The sequence below is a fragment of the Equus caballus genome, chromosome 5 (genome assembly GCF_041296265.1).
Source record: "Equus caballus isolate H_3958 breed thoroughbred chromosome 5, TB-T2T, whole genome shotgun sequence".
NCBI classification, from domain to species: Eukaryota; Metazoa; Chordata; class Mammalia; order Perissodactyla; family Equidae; genus Equus; species Equus caballus.
Window position 1 is genome coordinate 21563629 of NC_091688.1, and position 16872 is coordinate 21580500.

Genomic DNA, 16872 nt, shown 5'->3' on the forward strand with positions numbered 1-16872 from the left:
CTTGCATATCTATCTCCAGGAAATACTGAGTACTGAGGGGGAAAAGATAGTTTACAGGCAAGACAAAACCCATATAGAAAAGTGCTATAATCCGTAGCGATGTATTCACTTTAAATTGCGCCTTCATCTCCAGTGACAATTTCCTCTGCTCCAGCCCAACCTCCAAAGTCACATCCACAGGGACCACAGAATCTCGGAAACCTCAGACTGAACAGAACCCCTCTGGGACCACACCTTCCTAGGCTTCCAGGCTCACTTACTTAAGTACTTGCATTGCAATAATTCCTTGACATCATCAACAGCAGCACCACCACCACCCTTCACATTCAAGCCCCTCAGACTGATGTTCTTTTCCTTGACCAGCTTAGAGTCCACGTTCTATCTCTATAAGAATTTTCTTCCAAATGCCCCCAACTCTTTTGCCCCTCTCTCCCTTCACTGTGCAGGACTGGCAAAACTGCAGCCCTGGAGGCATCTGTCTTCGCTATGCCTGATCCCAAATAGCTGCTTCCATATGTTTATATATATGCTGAGTCCTCTTCATCTCCCATTCACTTTTCAACCCACTTCAACCTGGTTTCATCCCAAACTCCTCCTGAAGCAGCTTTTCGTGGCGCCACCAGCCTCCACGTGCACGTCTGAAGAGCTCTTCAGTCCTCATCTCATTCGTCCTCGAAGTTGACCACTCCTTCCATCCTGAGACAGCCTCCACTCTTGGCTTCTAGAACACGACACTCTCTTGGTTTGCCTCATCACGTCTTCTTGTTTTCTTTGCTGGCTCTTCCTCCTCTATCTCACCCTGCATGCTGGAGGTCCGCTGGGCCAGGCCCTGAGCCACCTTCTCTTCTCCATCTGTATTTTCTATCATTCCCATCATTTTTGAATAGCCTATATTCTGTACTAGCCAAATCCCTGTATCCAGCCTAAACCTTCCCTTTAAACTCCAGCCTCCTGTGTTTGGTGTTACTTTAGATCTTATTCTAATTCTTTACCACGGCCGTCCTACTGTGCCAATCTTTCTTCTTATCACTTTCCATCTGACTCCAGCCACAATGGTTTCCTTCCAATTTCTAAAAAATACAAAGATATTTCTAATCTCAGAGATTTCATCCTACTTCTCTCTACACCTAGAAGGCTCCTTCCTCTGCCCTGTTCTTCGCATGTGGACTCCTCATCCTGCAGATGACATTCTCCGACCACCTTATCTAAATTAAGTTGTTCTCTACCCTCACACCACACTTCCCAATTACTGTGCAGTAAAGAATCTTGTTTGTTTCCTTTATAGCACTTAACAGTTTATGAATATTTCATGTTTCCTATTTAATGATTTATTGTGTGTCTAGACCGTAAGCTCTGAGTACAGGAACCCCAGGATAGCTATGGCTCAACGTTCCATCCCGACTTTAGTAGCACTTATTTATAGAATGAACAAATGAATGAATACAGCTGTTGCAGACTAACACACTCACATGTATGGACTTGAGGCTGAACACCTAGCTTTTCCTTTTAGTAGAGCCTGTAACTGAAATACAAACAACAATATACTTGGGATACTCCCACGCTGCTTAGTACCAAAGACTTCAGCAGATGCAGCACTCAGACATCAACCACAGGAACTCCTTCCACAAAGCATTGCCAGAAAACTCCATAAATCAGCTGCTGAGATTAAACGCCAAAACTTTTCCATTTTCATTAGATTAAATACTTTATTTAGAAAAGAGTACAAATTTCCCCCAACTCCTTATACAGGCTATTACAAATATCATTTCAAGTTTTAGTGATTATTGAGGGTCACAATCACAACTATATTTTGCTACCTTTTTCTAGGATGAAGTTGTATGAAGCCTGTGTGGATCTAGGAACGTTTACCATTTAACTAGGTTTGGCAGACAGGTTTCATTGCATCTGCCAGCTCTGCACTCATAGTAACTGCTCCTAGGACTCAGTGTTAAGAAATTCAGGAGAAAGGGAGGGCACAAATCAGCAAGGTCTGCTATGGAAACAGCAGCGGGGAGCGTGGCCCAATGCTATAGATCTGCACATTAACCCCGCCCTAAAATGACACTCCAAGACTGCTGCAACTTCACATTTCACTGTGACTTTCTTTCTGTTACTTTGTTAGTTCTTTGCAAGATCAGTGCATCTGTCTCTAGCAACATTCTGGCTTGTAATCTGTGGCAGGCCAGGAAAGCAGATCAACTCACTGAAAACTGCATGAAATCTATTTCTGATGTGCGTTAATGTTGTGCAAGGCTCGTCTTCTGTGCAAAAATACTTGGGCTCTATGACAGGTGTTTTCATGTGTTCAGAGGCCTCTCATGACTCCTTCTGGGCTCATGACAGCGCTGGGTGGTGAAGATTCCTACAAGTCTGGTCATGACATAGCGTGGGGTTACTTTTTCTCAAAAGCTAAAAAAGGTTTGGTATATTTCAGAAGGCCTTACAAAAACAAACAAGCAGAGTGTGCACAGTGAATTATCAGAGGGTAATGAATCTGTGACAGGGAAACTTACTTTGCTGCTCTTTATTTCTTCCGACATTAAGTTTAATTCTTCTCTTAGCCTCTGTTTCTCCCCAGTAAATCCTTCTTTCAACTCTGTCCTTTCCCGGACCATCTCGTGCATTTCCCTCTGCAGCTCAGTTTCCTTCGCAGTCATTGTGTTTACCTGAAATTTAATCTTTGTTAGGATCTGCTTTGGGTTGTCTGTTTTGACCAAATTAATCACTCTGACATCACATATTTCGTGACACTCGCTTTAGTCTTCAACAACAAAATGGAACCCGGCTAATCTTCCCTTAACTAATAGTCTCAAAACCTACTGGAAAGCTTACCTTTTCTTCTCAGCAAAGATTTAATGAAAGCAAGAAGGAAAGGAGTGACAAAGAAAGATAAAATTACTAAGTCTTAAAGTCTCTCATTGAGATATTAATTTGAATTAAACTTAAACATCAGAGAATACTGAATGAGGCAGCGTCTTAGGTTTTTATCAGTTCTCGGGTCTCTACTAATCCTCCACTGCCATACTAATCTGCAAGAAACATGCTTGCGCTTAGTTAAAACCAACTAAAGCTCCATTGTATGAGTTCACCCCTGGAAGTTGAAAGAGCCTGGTACAGTTTTCCTAATCATCTCTACCATAACGCCATCTCTTGCAAGGTGTACAAAAATTTGAAATTCTTGGGAAATACAGTTATGGTGGGTTGCATTTTCTGGACTCTCCCTTTTTCTTTTAATATTTGTCCGGTAAAAATTTAATTTGAAGGAATCACTTTCCTAGCTCAGTAAGCAAGCACATAGAGGAAAAACTTAATTTTTCTTTAATCACTGAGCTTCTTGATGGCAGATTTGCCCTTTAATCATCAGCTAACAAAACAGGAGACTACACAAAGAGGTGTAAAAGAAGGGACTGAAACACAAGATTCCCAGCACACACCGTGGGAGCCATGAGGGTTTTGTTGGTTCTATCAATATCTTTGATAGTTTTTTGTCTTAAAGGCAGAGCAGGGGCCAAGGGCATCCCTCCTGATCCTAACTAGAATCTGTTATAATCTCTACAGCAGTGGTTCTCAACTGAGTATGGGTACGGAGGCTACTATTCTGAAAGGGAAATGTAATTAGAACCAGGAACTGTGCATAACCCAAAGCTTCTCCCATGTCCAGGTGCCACACAGAAACCCTGGGCCAATGCACCAAAGTATCTCAAGTAAATGTGAGCCAAAGCAGAGTCACTAGTGCTGGAGCCAACTCAACGTCCCTATAGTCCAAAGGTCTTTACAAAGTTAGATCCAATGCTGCAAACACTGTCTGAAGGAAATACAATTCACACGACAACATATTCAAACGTAAACAGATTAAGACACTTACTTGCTCAACAAAGGACATTTTTTCCATTTTTGCCAACTCAAGCTCTTTCTCCAAATCCTTGTAAGAATTCTGCAGCATGTCTAGGGTGTCCTGCAAAGTGTCATTTTTGGACTGCAACCCTTGGATCTTCTGCTCCAATTCCACCACCAGATTCCCCAGTTCTATTTTCTGGTTCTTGCAAAGCTGCTGCTCTCCTTCCACCTGGGACAGTTTAGAGAGGAGCTGCTCTTGGTCTTGGAGTTGATTTTTTAGTATACTGATTTCTTCATCCTTTTTCTCTAGTTTCTGTTTGCCACCTTCCACTTCTTGAACGAGGCCATTCACAGAAGATTGCAAAATAATGTAATCACTTTTGGCCTCGTCAAGGCCTTGTAGCAACTGAGACCTCTCGTGTTCCAGAGAATCTACTTGACTACTCAAATTCTGCTCCTTGGCCTTAAAGATCTCTTGGTCGTTACACAAAGCTGCCACTTTCTCATTCAGCTCTTTTAATTGTGTCTGAAGCATCTCCACTGCAATTTTAGATTCTTCTTTCATCTCTACCTTTTCTTGCTCTTTTTCTTGCAACAGATTTTCAAATGAACAATTTAATACTTCTAATTCTGATACTCGCCCTTGCTCTTTTTGTAATTCTTTCGTCAGATTTTCTTTCTCCGACCTTATATTGCCAAGATCTAATTCCAAATCTCTCAGACTTTGAGCCATCTCCTCTATTTTCACTTTCAGGGTCACGACCTCTGCTTTGGAGTTCTCAGCCTCAAGACGCACACGCTCTTGTTTCTCTTTTGAGATCTCTAGTTCTCTTTCAAGGTTCTCCACTCTATCCTTAAGCAAATCCACGTGATGCCGACTTTCCTTCAGTTCTCCTAAGGTATGGAGCTGCTTCTTTTCATCAGCTTCCAGAAGGACTTTCACCTTTTCGATGCTAGTTCTCAGCTGCTGCACTCCCAGCGCTGCTGAGTCCGGACTTGGTTCTTTGGCCTTCCAGGTCTCTTGGTCATCACACAAGGCTGCCACTTCCTCATTTAGCTCTTTCAATTCTGTCTGCAGCATCTCCACTGCGGCTTTAGATTGTTCTTTCATCTGTATTTTTTCTTGCTCCTTTTCCTCCAATAGATTTTTAAATGAAGAGACTAACGTGTCTAATTCAGACACTTGACCTTGTTTCTCTTGGAGTTCTTTCATCAGATTTTCTTTTTCAGACCTTACCGTGGTAAGGTCTCCTTCCAAAACTTTCAGGCTTTCAGTCATCAATTCTATTTGGGTTTTTAGGGTCTCCGCCTCTGCTCTGCAATTCTCAGCATCAAGAATCACCAGCTCTTGGTTTTCTTCTGACATCTGCAATTCCCTTTCAAGGTTCTCAACTTTATCCTGAAGCGAATCATTCTTACGCTCGCTTTCCTTCAGCTTCTCTAAGGCGTGGAGCTGCTTCTTTTCATCAGCCTCGATGCGGACCCTCAGTTTCTCGATGCCTTTCCTCAGCTGATGCACCTCCTCTTGCGTTGAGCTCAGCCTCACTGCGACCTCACCTTTCTCCATCAGTGCGGCCTCCAAGGCCTTGGCGACATCCAGCTTTTCATGTTCCAATTCATTCAGTTTGGTCTGCAGGCTTTCGGATTCTTTTACGAGTGATTCTTTCTCTTCACTCAGTTGTCCGATTTGGTTTTCCAGCTCACTTTTTACCAGAGACAGTGTCTGTGAGTCCTTTTCCAAGCTCTGCAGCTGCTCCTGGAGATGACCTTTATCTTCTAACAGCTCACTTACCTCAGAGGACAAAGTCTGAAGGAGCTGTGTTTTCTCCCTTACCTCAGCCCCCACCACGTCAAGGTGCTGCAGACACTCACCTTGACGAGATTCGAGCTCTAGTACTTTCTCCTTCATCTTTTCAGACGCCTGGTCCAGTTCTTTATTTTCTTTTGACAAAGTATCTAATTCTCCATGAAGCCGGTTTCTCTCACTTGTGACCACAGAGAGTTCTTCCTCAAGACAGGTGATAACGTTCTGCTTATTTTCATTGTCTTTTTCTAAATACAGCTTCTCCGTTTGAACTCTCTCTAAGTCAGCTTCCACAGAGAGGGCGTGGAGCTCAATGCTACTTTTCTCAGATTTGATCCTCTTCAGCTCATTTTCTGCATCAAAAAATCTCTCTCTCCAGTTGTTCACGTTGGCTACATTATCTTCAATAATTTCATGGGACGATTTCTCTGTGCCCACTTCTAAATTAGAACTGACGCCTTCCAAACTTTCTACTCTCTGGTGTAATTTCTGGTTATCACAAGAAAAGGATTCCAATTTTTCACTTAAATCTGATTTTTCTTTCTTAAGTTCCTCAACTGTTTTTTCCAATTCTAGGCATGTTTCAACCTTGGTAGTTAGTTGGACTTTCTGTAAATCGAGTTTGGAGTCCAATTCTTTTAATTCATTTAGCAAGCTTTCAACCTTCTTGTCACGTTCCTCTATGACATGAAGTAATCTCAAATTCTCATCTGATGTCTCTTTTACCTGCAGCTGGAGATTCTGAATGGTTACCTGATTCTCCAGAACATCCATAGGGACTAAAGCATTAGGACCAGACGGTGGCAATTCAGAAACACATTCTGAACAGCCCAGGGTTTTATCCTCCACTGGGGTCTCGTGACTGGTGTCCGGAGACTGCTCCCTGGACCATTCTCCCGTAAGGTTGACTGCACCAGTCTCGGTTATTTTCTCCACCTCTAGGCTGAGGTCCTGCTGATCAGCTTTATCACCAATCTGATGAATGTCATCCTTTGGTGTTCTCGCTCTAGTTTCTGAAGTATTTTCTTCTGATTCTTTTATGTCACAGCTATCATTTCCATCCCGAATAACCTGTAGTTGTAATATATAACGAAAATGCATTTTATTTTTCAAGAAGAATAAAATTGAATAAATAGACTTAATTATTATTTTATATAAACTGGCTACTTTCTTCTGCTAAATACATCTCTTCAAATGGTATGCCTCCCGGCACATTCTCCTCTCTCCATTCAAATATTCAACAGAATTAAACAAACATCAGTAGGTGTCGTCTGGGATGAGGTCCTGGGTAAGGCATCTATCAAAAGGACAAACCCTTCAGATGAGTTATTTAGTCATCTAAATTGTGATGTATCTAAATTTCATATTTTTTTTCTTGCTAGGAATATTCTAGGTAGCCTAAATATAAAATTTCTCTTGGTGATTATCAAAAAAGAGGCTAACAAATTCCACACAAAATGCTCAACTTCCATCTTTACTACTTATGATATTCTTCAAAAAGAGAAGGCAGCAAGGCTTCCTGACCAGATTCCCAGCCCAAGGACTAATCAGAGATCCAGCACTGACAATCCACACTCCTGGATCAATCACATGTCTGGGCCTCACCTTCCTCTCGTCTGTAAAATGGGGATCTGGTGCTGTGACGACTACGGTTGCACCCTCCCCACCTGCCCCCCACCTTACAGAGGTGGACAGAGAGAGTCAGCGAGACTCGTCAACTGAGCAGCTGTATTAGCTTAACTGGTCGACTAGAAAGGACAAAGTTATAAGTAACCAAACAATTTCATATTCAATAAGGAAAGAAATGTCTCTTTAAATGACTGATACCAAATCATAGATTTGTATCAGAGCAAATTTGTTAGAAAATTACTCAATAATATGTAATAAACTCCTATATTTAGCATCATGACTGTAACTATAACATTAAAAATAGTCTGAAAAGAGCAGGAGAGGTTAAAATTCATATCATATTAGCCCTAACTTAATACTTAAATGTGCTTTATTAACTTACAAAGAGTAACAACCCATACACATCCTGAAGACTTTCTGACTCCCTAATATCACTTTCTCCAGAATTTAAAAACATCTTTAGTAATTTCCCACTTAATAGTGTTTAAATGTAATTACAATAAAAACATACCCCTCAAGCAAGGTTTACTCATTTTCCTAAAGTTCTGGTTTGTTTTCAAAAAACTTTGGTATATTTGGTTTTTATGTCCTGAATCCTAAAAATATTTTAATTTAGATTTAACGTAGATTTCAACTCAACAAACATTCATTGAGTGCCTACTAGGCATGTAATTAGAGAAACAGCACGTACAGCCCATGTTACTTACATCCTCTACGTCCGCGCCAAGCAAAGATCGAGAACTTAAGTCCAGACCTTGTAGCTGGAGTCGCGCTACTTCAAGCTCAAGTGACAGTTGTTCCGTCTGTTTCTTTTCTGCCGCCAACTTGGATTCCATCTCCATAGTCACGCTTGTCAGCTTCTGTTGCCACTGTTCATTTTCTGACAAATACTGTTCCCGAAGACAGTCAAGCTCTTTCCTTTCACAACTTAATAACTGTTCGAGCTCTTCAATTTCCTTATTTTTCATAATCCCTTGACTTTCCATTTTCTCTTCTAGCTTCTGGAGGGACTGCCGATACATCTGACAGAGGGTCTCCAGTTCTTCAATAGTCCTCGCTGGGGCAGGTGGGATGTCTGTCTTGGTCAGAACCTCCTCCTCCAGACTGCTGGAAGATGCCTCCTCTGCAGGAGATCGGTTTGCCGAAACATCCCCCTCTAAATTATTCAAAAGGGATGCTTCCCCTGTGTGTTCCAAAAGTTCTTTGTAAAAGGAGGATTCTCCCAGACTTGTAATACTAGAGCTGTCAGTCACACAAGAGAATGACAATGACAGAAAACGCCCCTCCCTAGGTCCCGGCATTTCCTCCTTCACCAAGTCACCTTGAGAGTTTCTCAGACTCGTTGACAAGACTGAATTTTCAGCCTTTAACATGTCAACATAGGACTGTAGCTGTGACATCTTAGCACTCATTTGACAGTGCTGGTCATGTAAAATTTTGTGTTCGCTTTGTAAAGAGGAGAATTTCTCCTGTAATTCAGCAAAGTGCATCTGAACCTCTTTGTTTGACAATGTCAAGGGCTCACAGAAATCACCGTCATCCAAAGGATTTACGGCCACAGACTTCTGCTCATTTTGCTGTTCACCAAATTCACCTTCTGGCATTTCTTTCACGAACTCACCTTGGAGAAGATCATTTTCATCGTTTAACATTTTAACTTCATTCACTAGTTTCTCTACCTCTCCTGCCATTTTACTAGTTGCTGTGATACATTCTGATCTTGAATCATTCAGCTCAGATATTAGTTCAAACTTTTCGACCCGCAGTACCTCACACAACTTCTCGAGCTCATTCAGTTTGTTCATGGCTGTTTGTAAAGAGCACTGCAGGTGTGCGTTGTCATTTTGACTCGTTGACAACTCGTGAAGCACCGAAATATACTGTTCTTCTGTATCTTTAAGGCCTCTAACTTCTTGAGACTGGGTTACCTGTTGCAAACTTCCAGTTTGTAATTCTCCTCTAATTGTCTGTAATTCACGCTGCAGGCACTCCTTTTCTTCCTCACTTTCCTGAAGTTTTAATTCCATATTTCTTATCTTAGCTTCTAATTGTGCCAATTGTGCCTTATAACTGTCTAGAGAAGTATCTTCCACTTCAAGATCCATCGGAAGTTGAAGATCACATCTATTTATCTCACTCTCTCTTTCTTTCACTGAGTCCCTAGCCGGTTCCAATTCCAGATTTTGATGCTCATGCTCAGTCTTCATTAACTTTATCAGGTGCTCATTCTCTTGTAATAAGGCATTAACTTCCTGTTGCATCTTGCTTTGTTCTTCCTTCAAAGTCACAATTTCTTGCTTTAAACCATCAGCCTCACTCTTGGAATTGTTTTGGATATCTGTAATCTCGGATCTCAGATCTTGCTGCACTGCCCCTAACTCTAGTATTAGATTCTGGTTTCTTTCTTCGGCTAAAGCTAATTTTGTTACAAATGCTTGGTGTTCCCTTGCAAATGCTTCCTTGAGCTGTTCCAACTCATTTTTCTTATTTTCACAAACACTAGTGCATTCATTTAGCAAGCTTTCTAATTTAGAGTTCTTTTCTTGAGCAGCTTTATATTTTTCATTAAGATCCTCAAATGCATTTCCTGTTTCTTCACATTTTTGTAGTAAAATAAGTCTTTCTTGCTGGTACTGATTAGCTAACTCTGAGATGCTTCTGTCTCTTTCATCTATGCAGTTTGAAAAACTCTCACTTTTTTGGAGTAGGTTGATCTTCTCTTGATTTAAGGCTGCATTAATCTCCTTGAGAGTCCCATTCTCCTGGGTCAGCTCTTCGATTTCCCTTTTATTTAGAGAAATGACGGAACTCATTTCCTTCTTCTCCGAGCTCAGAGTTTCAGACAAAAGTTGTAGCTCCTTCAGAGCTTCTTGAAGTAAATGGTTGCTCTTTTTCAATTCTTGAGTCTCTGCTTGCTCAGTTTCCAATTTTTCATTCAAAAGCTGCAACTCCCTTTCCTTGTCCTCCAGGGCAACTAAAGTTTCGGCAACAACATTCTGATGAACAGAAGTGTCTTCTTGTAACTTACTAATGCGTTGACTTGTTTCAGCCACAAAACTTTGATGCATCTGTTCTGCTTTGATGAGATTTTCTTCTATTTCTCCTCTGATTTGCACCAACTCTTCACACTGCTTTTGGAGATCTGAGTTCATCTGCTTTTGAGACTCTAATGAAAATTCAAGAGAAACGACTCTGTGTTGTAAGACGGATGAAGTTTTGGGACTTTGGTCCACTTTTAAAGGGCATTCGCTCCTTTCTGAAGGCACGCTTTCTTGTTCTCCAATTATATTCACAAAGGAGTTACTCATTGCAGACTGCTGTTCAAAAGCCAAAAGACTTCTGTGGTGAGCCTCATTTGTCACTAGAGAAGAATCTTTGGATTTTAGCTGATCTCTGAGGCTCTCACATTCAGCACGCAGGTCTTGGTAACGCTGGTCTTTGTCCATTATTTCACTTGACAGTAACTGAAGCTTGTGTTCTAGATCTTCCACTTGCCCAGTGAGCTGAGAAACTTTCAAACACATATTTTCCATTTCCTTCCTATGTTTCTGGTCTGAGAACTCAGCTTTCTGGTGTAGTTCTACATAAGCTTGCTTCTGTGTCTCTACCTCCACAGTCTTGCTGTCTATTGTGTTGCGAAGGTTTCTGATCTCAACGTTTAGGTTTTCTCTTTCCATCTCTAATGTTCTGACCCTCTCGTTGTATTCGTGACTTTTTATTTGTTGGGTCTTAAGACAAGTTTCCAAATGATTGACTTTACTCTGCAAGCTTTCCTTTTCTGATTTCATCTGACTTAAAAGTTGTTCATTTTCACTTTTACAACGAGAAAACAGAGTTTTCTCTTCTTTCAATTCCTCACATTCTTTCTTTTTTAACTCCAAAGCAGTCAATAAAGCTTCAGACTCTCTTTCGGTTTTGCTTAACTTATCGTTCAGTTGTTCAATGTGATGTTCCCTTTTCTTCAAAAGGTCTTGAGAACAATCTCGCTGCTTTTCCAGATCAGCCAAGGCAAGCTTCAGTTTTTCTAAAGTCAAGGAATTCTCTTGCTGATTTATTTTTTCTTGAAGATCTCTTAACATGGTTTCCTGAGAGGTAGTCTTAGCTATTAAAAAGAAATAAATTTTATTAAGTTGTCATGTTTTTAATAAATATTTATTCTACAAGAATTCTAAACTCTAAAATGGCTTTTCAAGCCCTATAAAAATTGGCATTAGGGGCTGGCCCCATGGCTGAGTGGTTAAGTTCATGCGGCCCCAGGGTTTTGCCAGTTCAGATCCTGGGTGTGGACACGGCACTATTCATCAAGCCATGCTGAGGCAGCATCCCACACACCACAATTAGGAGGACCCACAACTAAAAGAAAATATACAACTATGTACCGGAAAAATAAAATCTTTAAAAAAAAAAATTGGCATTATTACCTGGGTCCCTCCTGGAAAGCAGATCTATCTGATAATTATCTAATTATATAAAGACAATAAGAAGACAGTCCTTTTAAGGATGGTAATATATTTCTTCATCTTCTAAGTAGCTTACTCAAGTGTTGTTGTATAAAATACCAGTGGATTATTTTCCTAAGCACTTGAAGCTTTCCTTTCTTTTCTGTTTATGTATATGTGTATTTTTCCCCTTTTGAAATACTTATTCAAAGCGAGAACACTGTGACAAGAGCCGCACTGAAATGGAAATATCCTACTTCACTATGGAGGAATTCTGATTTCCCAGAAAAGTAAATAACTACCCCACCGTTTTAGCCAAAAATCCACAGGATCGGGCTTAAATAGAAAAGAGTAAGTGATGCTGTATACCAGTAGCTCTCAAGGCTTATATGTATTACAAAGGAACAACGTCACCCACAGCCCAGCCCCTCACAATAACGGGGGTATCTATGAATATGAGAATCACCTGTAAGATTTTTCAAACTCCATTACCACAGTGTTTTCTGCCTAATAACCCGCTTCAACCCACTGGCCCCTCCCTAGTTGAGAATAACCATAATTCTTTCACTCAACAGTGATGGGAAGGCTTCATATTCCTCAAGAATGTCGGGGGAAAACAAGTTGAGAATCTCAAAGGCAGATGATAAAGGTAGCACGTATTATAACCTCAGATGTTACAGTGGATGGAAAACAAGTCCTATTTTTAACCCGCTGAGAGTTGATGGCTCGTGGAGATGGCGCCACAAGGGCTAGCAATCCACTTTGCTTGTGAGGACCTCAAACGACGACACTGGTGACCAACACTGAAACATGCTCTAATCCTTCCTTTTCTGATAGTTTTCTTTCAAGAAAGCTGAAGACTGACATTTCTACTGACTGCCATGGAAAAAGTGAAAGCTGCCTTGGGGAGATGAGAATTTACAAAAAGAAAACAGTCACAGAGAAGTGTGACACACATTCCACAGGTCAGGTCATAAGAAATCCTAGACATGCAAATACCTCAGGTGAGAAAAAATGTAAGTAAAAGACATATGGTCCATAGAAATAAACATGAAACTAACGGTGGATTCATCTGGCGTGTATAGCATAACTCTGCGGCTCTACAGAAAGTAAGGAAATAAAATCATTCAGTGAAGTAAGTCATCAAAAAACAACGGTCATTAAGGGCTGAGAAAACAAGTATTTAATATAGGGTTTTTTCCATTATCAGGGAAATGGTAATGAGTGGGGAGATGAGCTGTCTAGACATAACTAACACGCTTGAGACACAAAGAATAGCACTCTGGGGCAAGAGACAGCACTGATAATTTACTTCTGTGTGGAAAATATTTACCCTTCTGTTGTGCTGAAAAGCCAGGCAATTTGGGACTCAACGTGTTCCAATATAAAAAATGGCCAACTATCACTGTGGAAACTAAAAAGTGGAAGAAGGAAAACTTTCTCCTTGCTAACTGCAGATATCTTTCTGGGAGAATATACGGAAAAATTCAGAGAAGTTTCTAATGCCATCCATCCTCCCTCAGGGGAACATGAGCTTAGAGATATAACCCTAAAACACAAAGCTTACTTACCCTTCATTTCTTCTGCCAAATTCTGGCTCTGACTCAAACACTGCTTGGCCTTCTTCAGTTCTTCCTCCAGATGGCACACTTCTCTGGCCCTTTGCTCAGACTGACTCTTGAGGAGGCTGTTTTCCTTCTTCATTTCCTGAAGGACACATTCAGTTGGTTATAATCAAAACAACACTCAAGCCAGTTATGACTTCTTCCTTCGGAAGGGTCCCTAAAGGAACTGTTAGTTTCTCTCTCTGTGGGAGAAATCACACTTTCCCTTTGAGCACTTAATGGAGTTAGACATTCTTACTTCAATCAAATGATTTATGAATAAAAGTCAAAAGAAAAACCACAAAGCACAAAACCCAAAACTGACGATAATCTTTTTCCTTTAAGAAACAGATTTCTTTGAACTTTCTGGATGTCTCTATGCTTGTTAAAGAGTTAGCTCATAAGGAAAAGCCTTAATACCTTCTCAGAGGTCTGTGGTGCTGAAGGACCAAAAAATCCACGTGACACATTTTTACTTGTCATTAAAACCATCTTAAGGTTCACTGCTATGGGGCTGTCTTTATGAGTAAAACGACCTTTAATAAATGTTTATGAAGAAAATATGCAATGTGCAAGCTGCTGGAATGGGCATTATAAAGATGCACATATAAATAAGACTGAGTCTCTGCCCTGAGGGCAGGTCCCCCAGTGGGGGAAGATGTTATACCAACCACTTAACACACATCAGGATGTGCTAAAATACAAAAAAGGTGGCGTATGCTACAGGAAAGCAAAGGGCTGGATCATGGAAGAAAGAATTAATTTTAGATGGGGAATTTGAGCTTCCACAACGAAAACAGGCTTTTTGGGTACCTGATGAAATGAAGAATCCATTCATCGATGTGCAACAAAGTGACAGAGACACACATGCACTTCCGTTCTATTACTAGGCAGACCTGGATATTTTTCTGAATCTTAAAACCAAGCAATATTTATATGCCAAATAGAAACGCTATTGCTTATTAACCAAATATGACTTGCATAATAAATTTTATAAATCCTCTATCCATATTCCTCAACCTGTGTTTCAACCTTAGACGATTTTATAGCTGATAAATATCTCAGCCTATATTCTATGCCACCGTGTGGACCACGGGGAATTGGCACATAGCGCTACAAACTGACAGAACCAAGCACCTCACATCCTGGGGGGACAAAAAATTCATAGAGCTAACTTATTATAAAACCGCATTCCAAAAATACCCCTCTGAGAAGCAGAGGAAAATTTTGAATCTTAAAGAAACAATTAAGACCCATCCTCCAAAACCCTACTGCACCGTTAGAAAACAGATGGCCCTGGCAACGCTGTGCTGGAAGGCTGCCTTCAATTATCAGTCTGGTTACTACCAGCAGATGGGTACTGATGCAGCTAAGCCAAATTCAAGAAGAGGGAGAATCTGGCTAGTAGAAAGTACTTGAAAACTTGCTGGCAGCTGCTGTACTCATGTATGTAGATTCATTTCACCATCAAAATAAGACAGAGTCTGTTGCAGTTCCACTCCCATCTCCTTTGTCCTAATCCTGCCTCCCTTCCATGAGCTCAACCCACACTCTACCAAATTAAGAGATCGATCAGGACTAAAGGGCAGCTCCAACTGACCTCAAGACTGAGAGGCCAATGTTTGTACCAGTCAGTGTTAAATTCTGCAAAGAATGATCATGAAGGTGCAACGATGTTATTGACTTAAACTAGCATCATTAAACTACAGAAACTATAATTGCTTGTTTGCTCTTCAGGCTCAGAATAATCACCACTCAAATGAGACCACAGATGTGAAAGGAAAAATACCTTAAAGCATTTTAACAAGGGTAATGGAGCATTATTATTAGTATTCCTTCCCAAAATTTAACAGCAGCCATTGCCATGTGATCAATGCTAAGAACAGCTGAATGAGTCCAAGGTAAGAGCATCGCTAGAATTTAACCACCTGGGTTGACTTAGCATTGTTATTTTGCAACTTATAAAATATTTTCTTACTCTAAAAAGTTAATCAAATGGCATCTACATCTAGAGGTGTGACAAGAAGTTTGAGAAGACACTGTGTGCAAAGCTGGGTACAACCCAATAGGAGGAAGGAAGGTAAAAAGAAGGAGAAAAGGTGGGGGGGGGGGAGCCAGGCAGGGAGGGGGCAACGTATGTTTATGTATCTGGTGGTCTCTATCTATCTTTGTCCATATTGAGAGACGTTTAAATGAATAGTGCGCTCATTGGCAAGATTAACATGTCTTTCTCTACATTGGCATTAGCTCCGTAAATATTTGTTTCTAACGAAGAAATTTTCAGCCAATCCTGGGACCCAGCAGGCTTATAATGCTATGGCTATGACCAACCCAAGAATTTTAAAAGGCCAGAATTTAGAAAATGAGCATCTGAAAATGGAGCTGTAGGCTGCCATCCATCAGCAATTAGTTTTCTGCAAGGCTACAGCCACTTAAGACTTGACTGGGTAGTTCATTATCAACAATGAGTTAAGCATACAAGGATCTATTCTCCTAGGCATCTCTTGCATCCTCCCAGGGTGTGCAGAGTTGGGCACTAGTCTGGAAAAACACAACAAAAATCCCCGTAACCACAAGCCAGCGTGAGAGCTTAAGCAAGCAATTCCACCAAGATCAACTTCGGTTTAGCAGTAGCAGGGGAAGCACCATTTCCCAGGGCCAGACAAAACACATTTCAGCTACAGTGTGGCACTTCTTGATCCCATCCATGAATGAAGCTTAATACGTCCCCTGCTGGGGCTAAGTCTATACCGTGAACAAAGGATGGATGCAAAGGATGTGTTTCTCGCCTTCCACTGCATCATTCTTCCCTGCCAGCCAAAGCTCCTTAGAGGACCTGGTGTAATATAGATCCCCACGCTTGAGAAGGTCCCCAAGCAAGCATTCCCTCATCTTGGCTGTCAAATGATGCTCTATTACTGCTAACCACAATGACATGGGCAGCCACTGGATGCTGGACGAGCAGCTTCTCTAAACCCTCCATTCACTTTGACACTAAATGTTAACTGTACCCTTGGTTGGGCCATTAAATCACGTTTCCACTACCGACGGTTTCTCATTGTGAGCAGCATATTAGTTTGCTAAACACAGACAAGTAAAATTTCAGTACAACTGTCACATTATTTCGGCATCCAAAACCTATAAGCACGCTAAACTTGCTTGTACTTACTTATAACTAGATACAGAAAGATACGCAGAGTGAAAGAATAGTAGAACAGGCACAATTTTAAATGAGAAACATCTCAAATGCACTGCCCCTGCTCAGGACTTTCTGTGACTTTGGGTGACAGCACACAAGGTCACAACAGTTGTGAAGATGAAAGGAATGAGCAGGTGGACTGCAATAATTTACTGAGCATTTGTGTGCTGAGCACTGGTCTAAGCCTTTTACCTACAAAATTTAATTTAATCCTTAATACAGCTTTGAAAAGGGAGGGGTATTATTAGTCCCTATAGGCAAATAAGGAAAGTCAGAATCAGAAAGGGTAAGTCATTGTCCCAAGGTCACACAGCAGGTAGGTGGCAGAAAAGCAATGCAATTTCAGATCTCACTCACTAA

At 40.9% G+C, this 16872-nt stretch overlaps 1 protein-coding gene across 3 annotated transcripts in view; it reads right to left on the minus strand.

Moving 5' to 3' along the window:
• The window catches only part of CENPF (centromere protein F), a 56985-nt gene that overhangs the window by 12587 nt on the left and 27526 nt on the right, over nt 1–16872 (minus strand). For all 3 annotated transcript variants that reach the window (XM_014739664.3, XM_070266685.1, XM_023640731.2), the window contains 4 exons: nt 13281–13416; nt 7978–11372; nt 3866–6712; nt 2514–2666 (listed from right to left, as the gene is read on the minus strand). In XM_014739664.3, the coding sequence (XP_014595150.2) occupies nt 2514–2666; nt 3866–6712; nt 7978–11372; nt 13281–13416 (6531 nt within the window). The remainder of the gene's footprint in view (nt 1–2513; nt 2667–3865; nt 6713–7977; nt 11373–13280; nt 13417–16872) is intronic.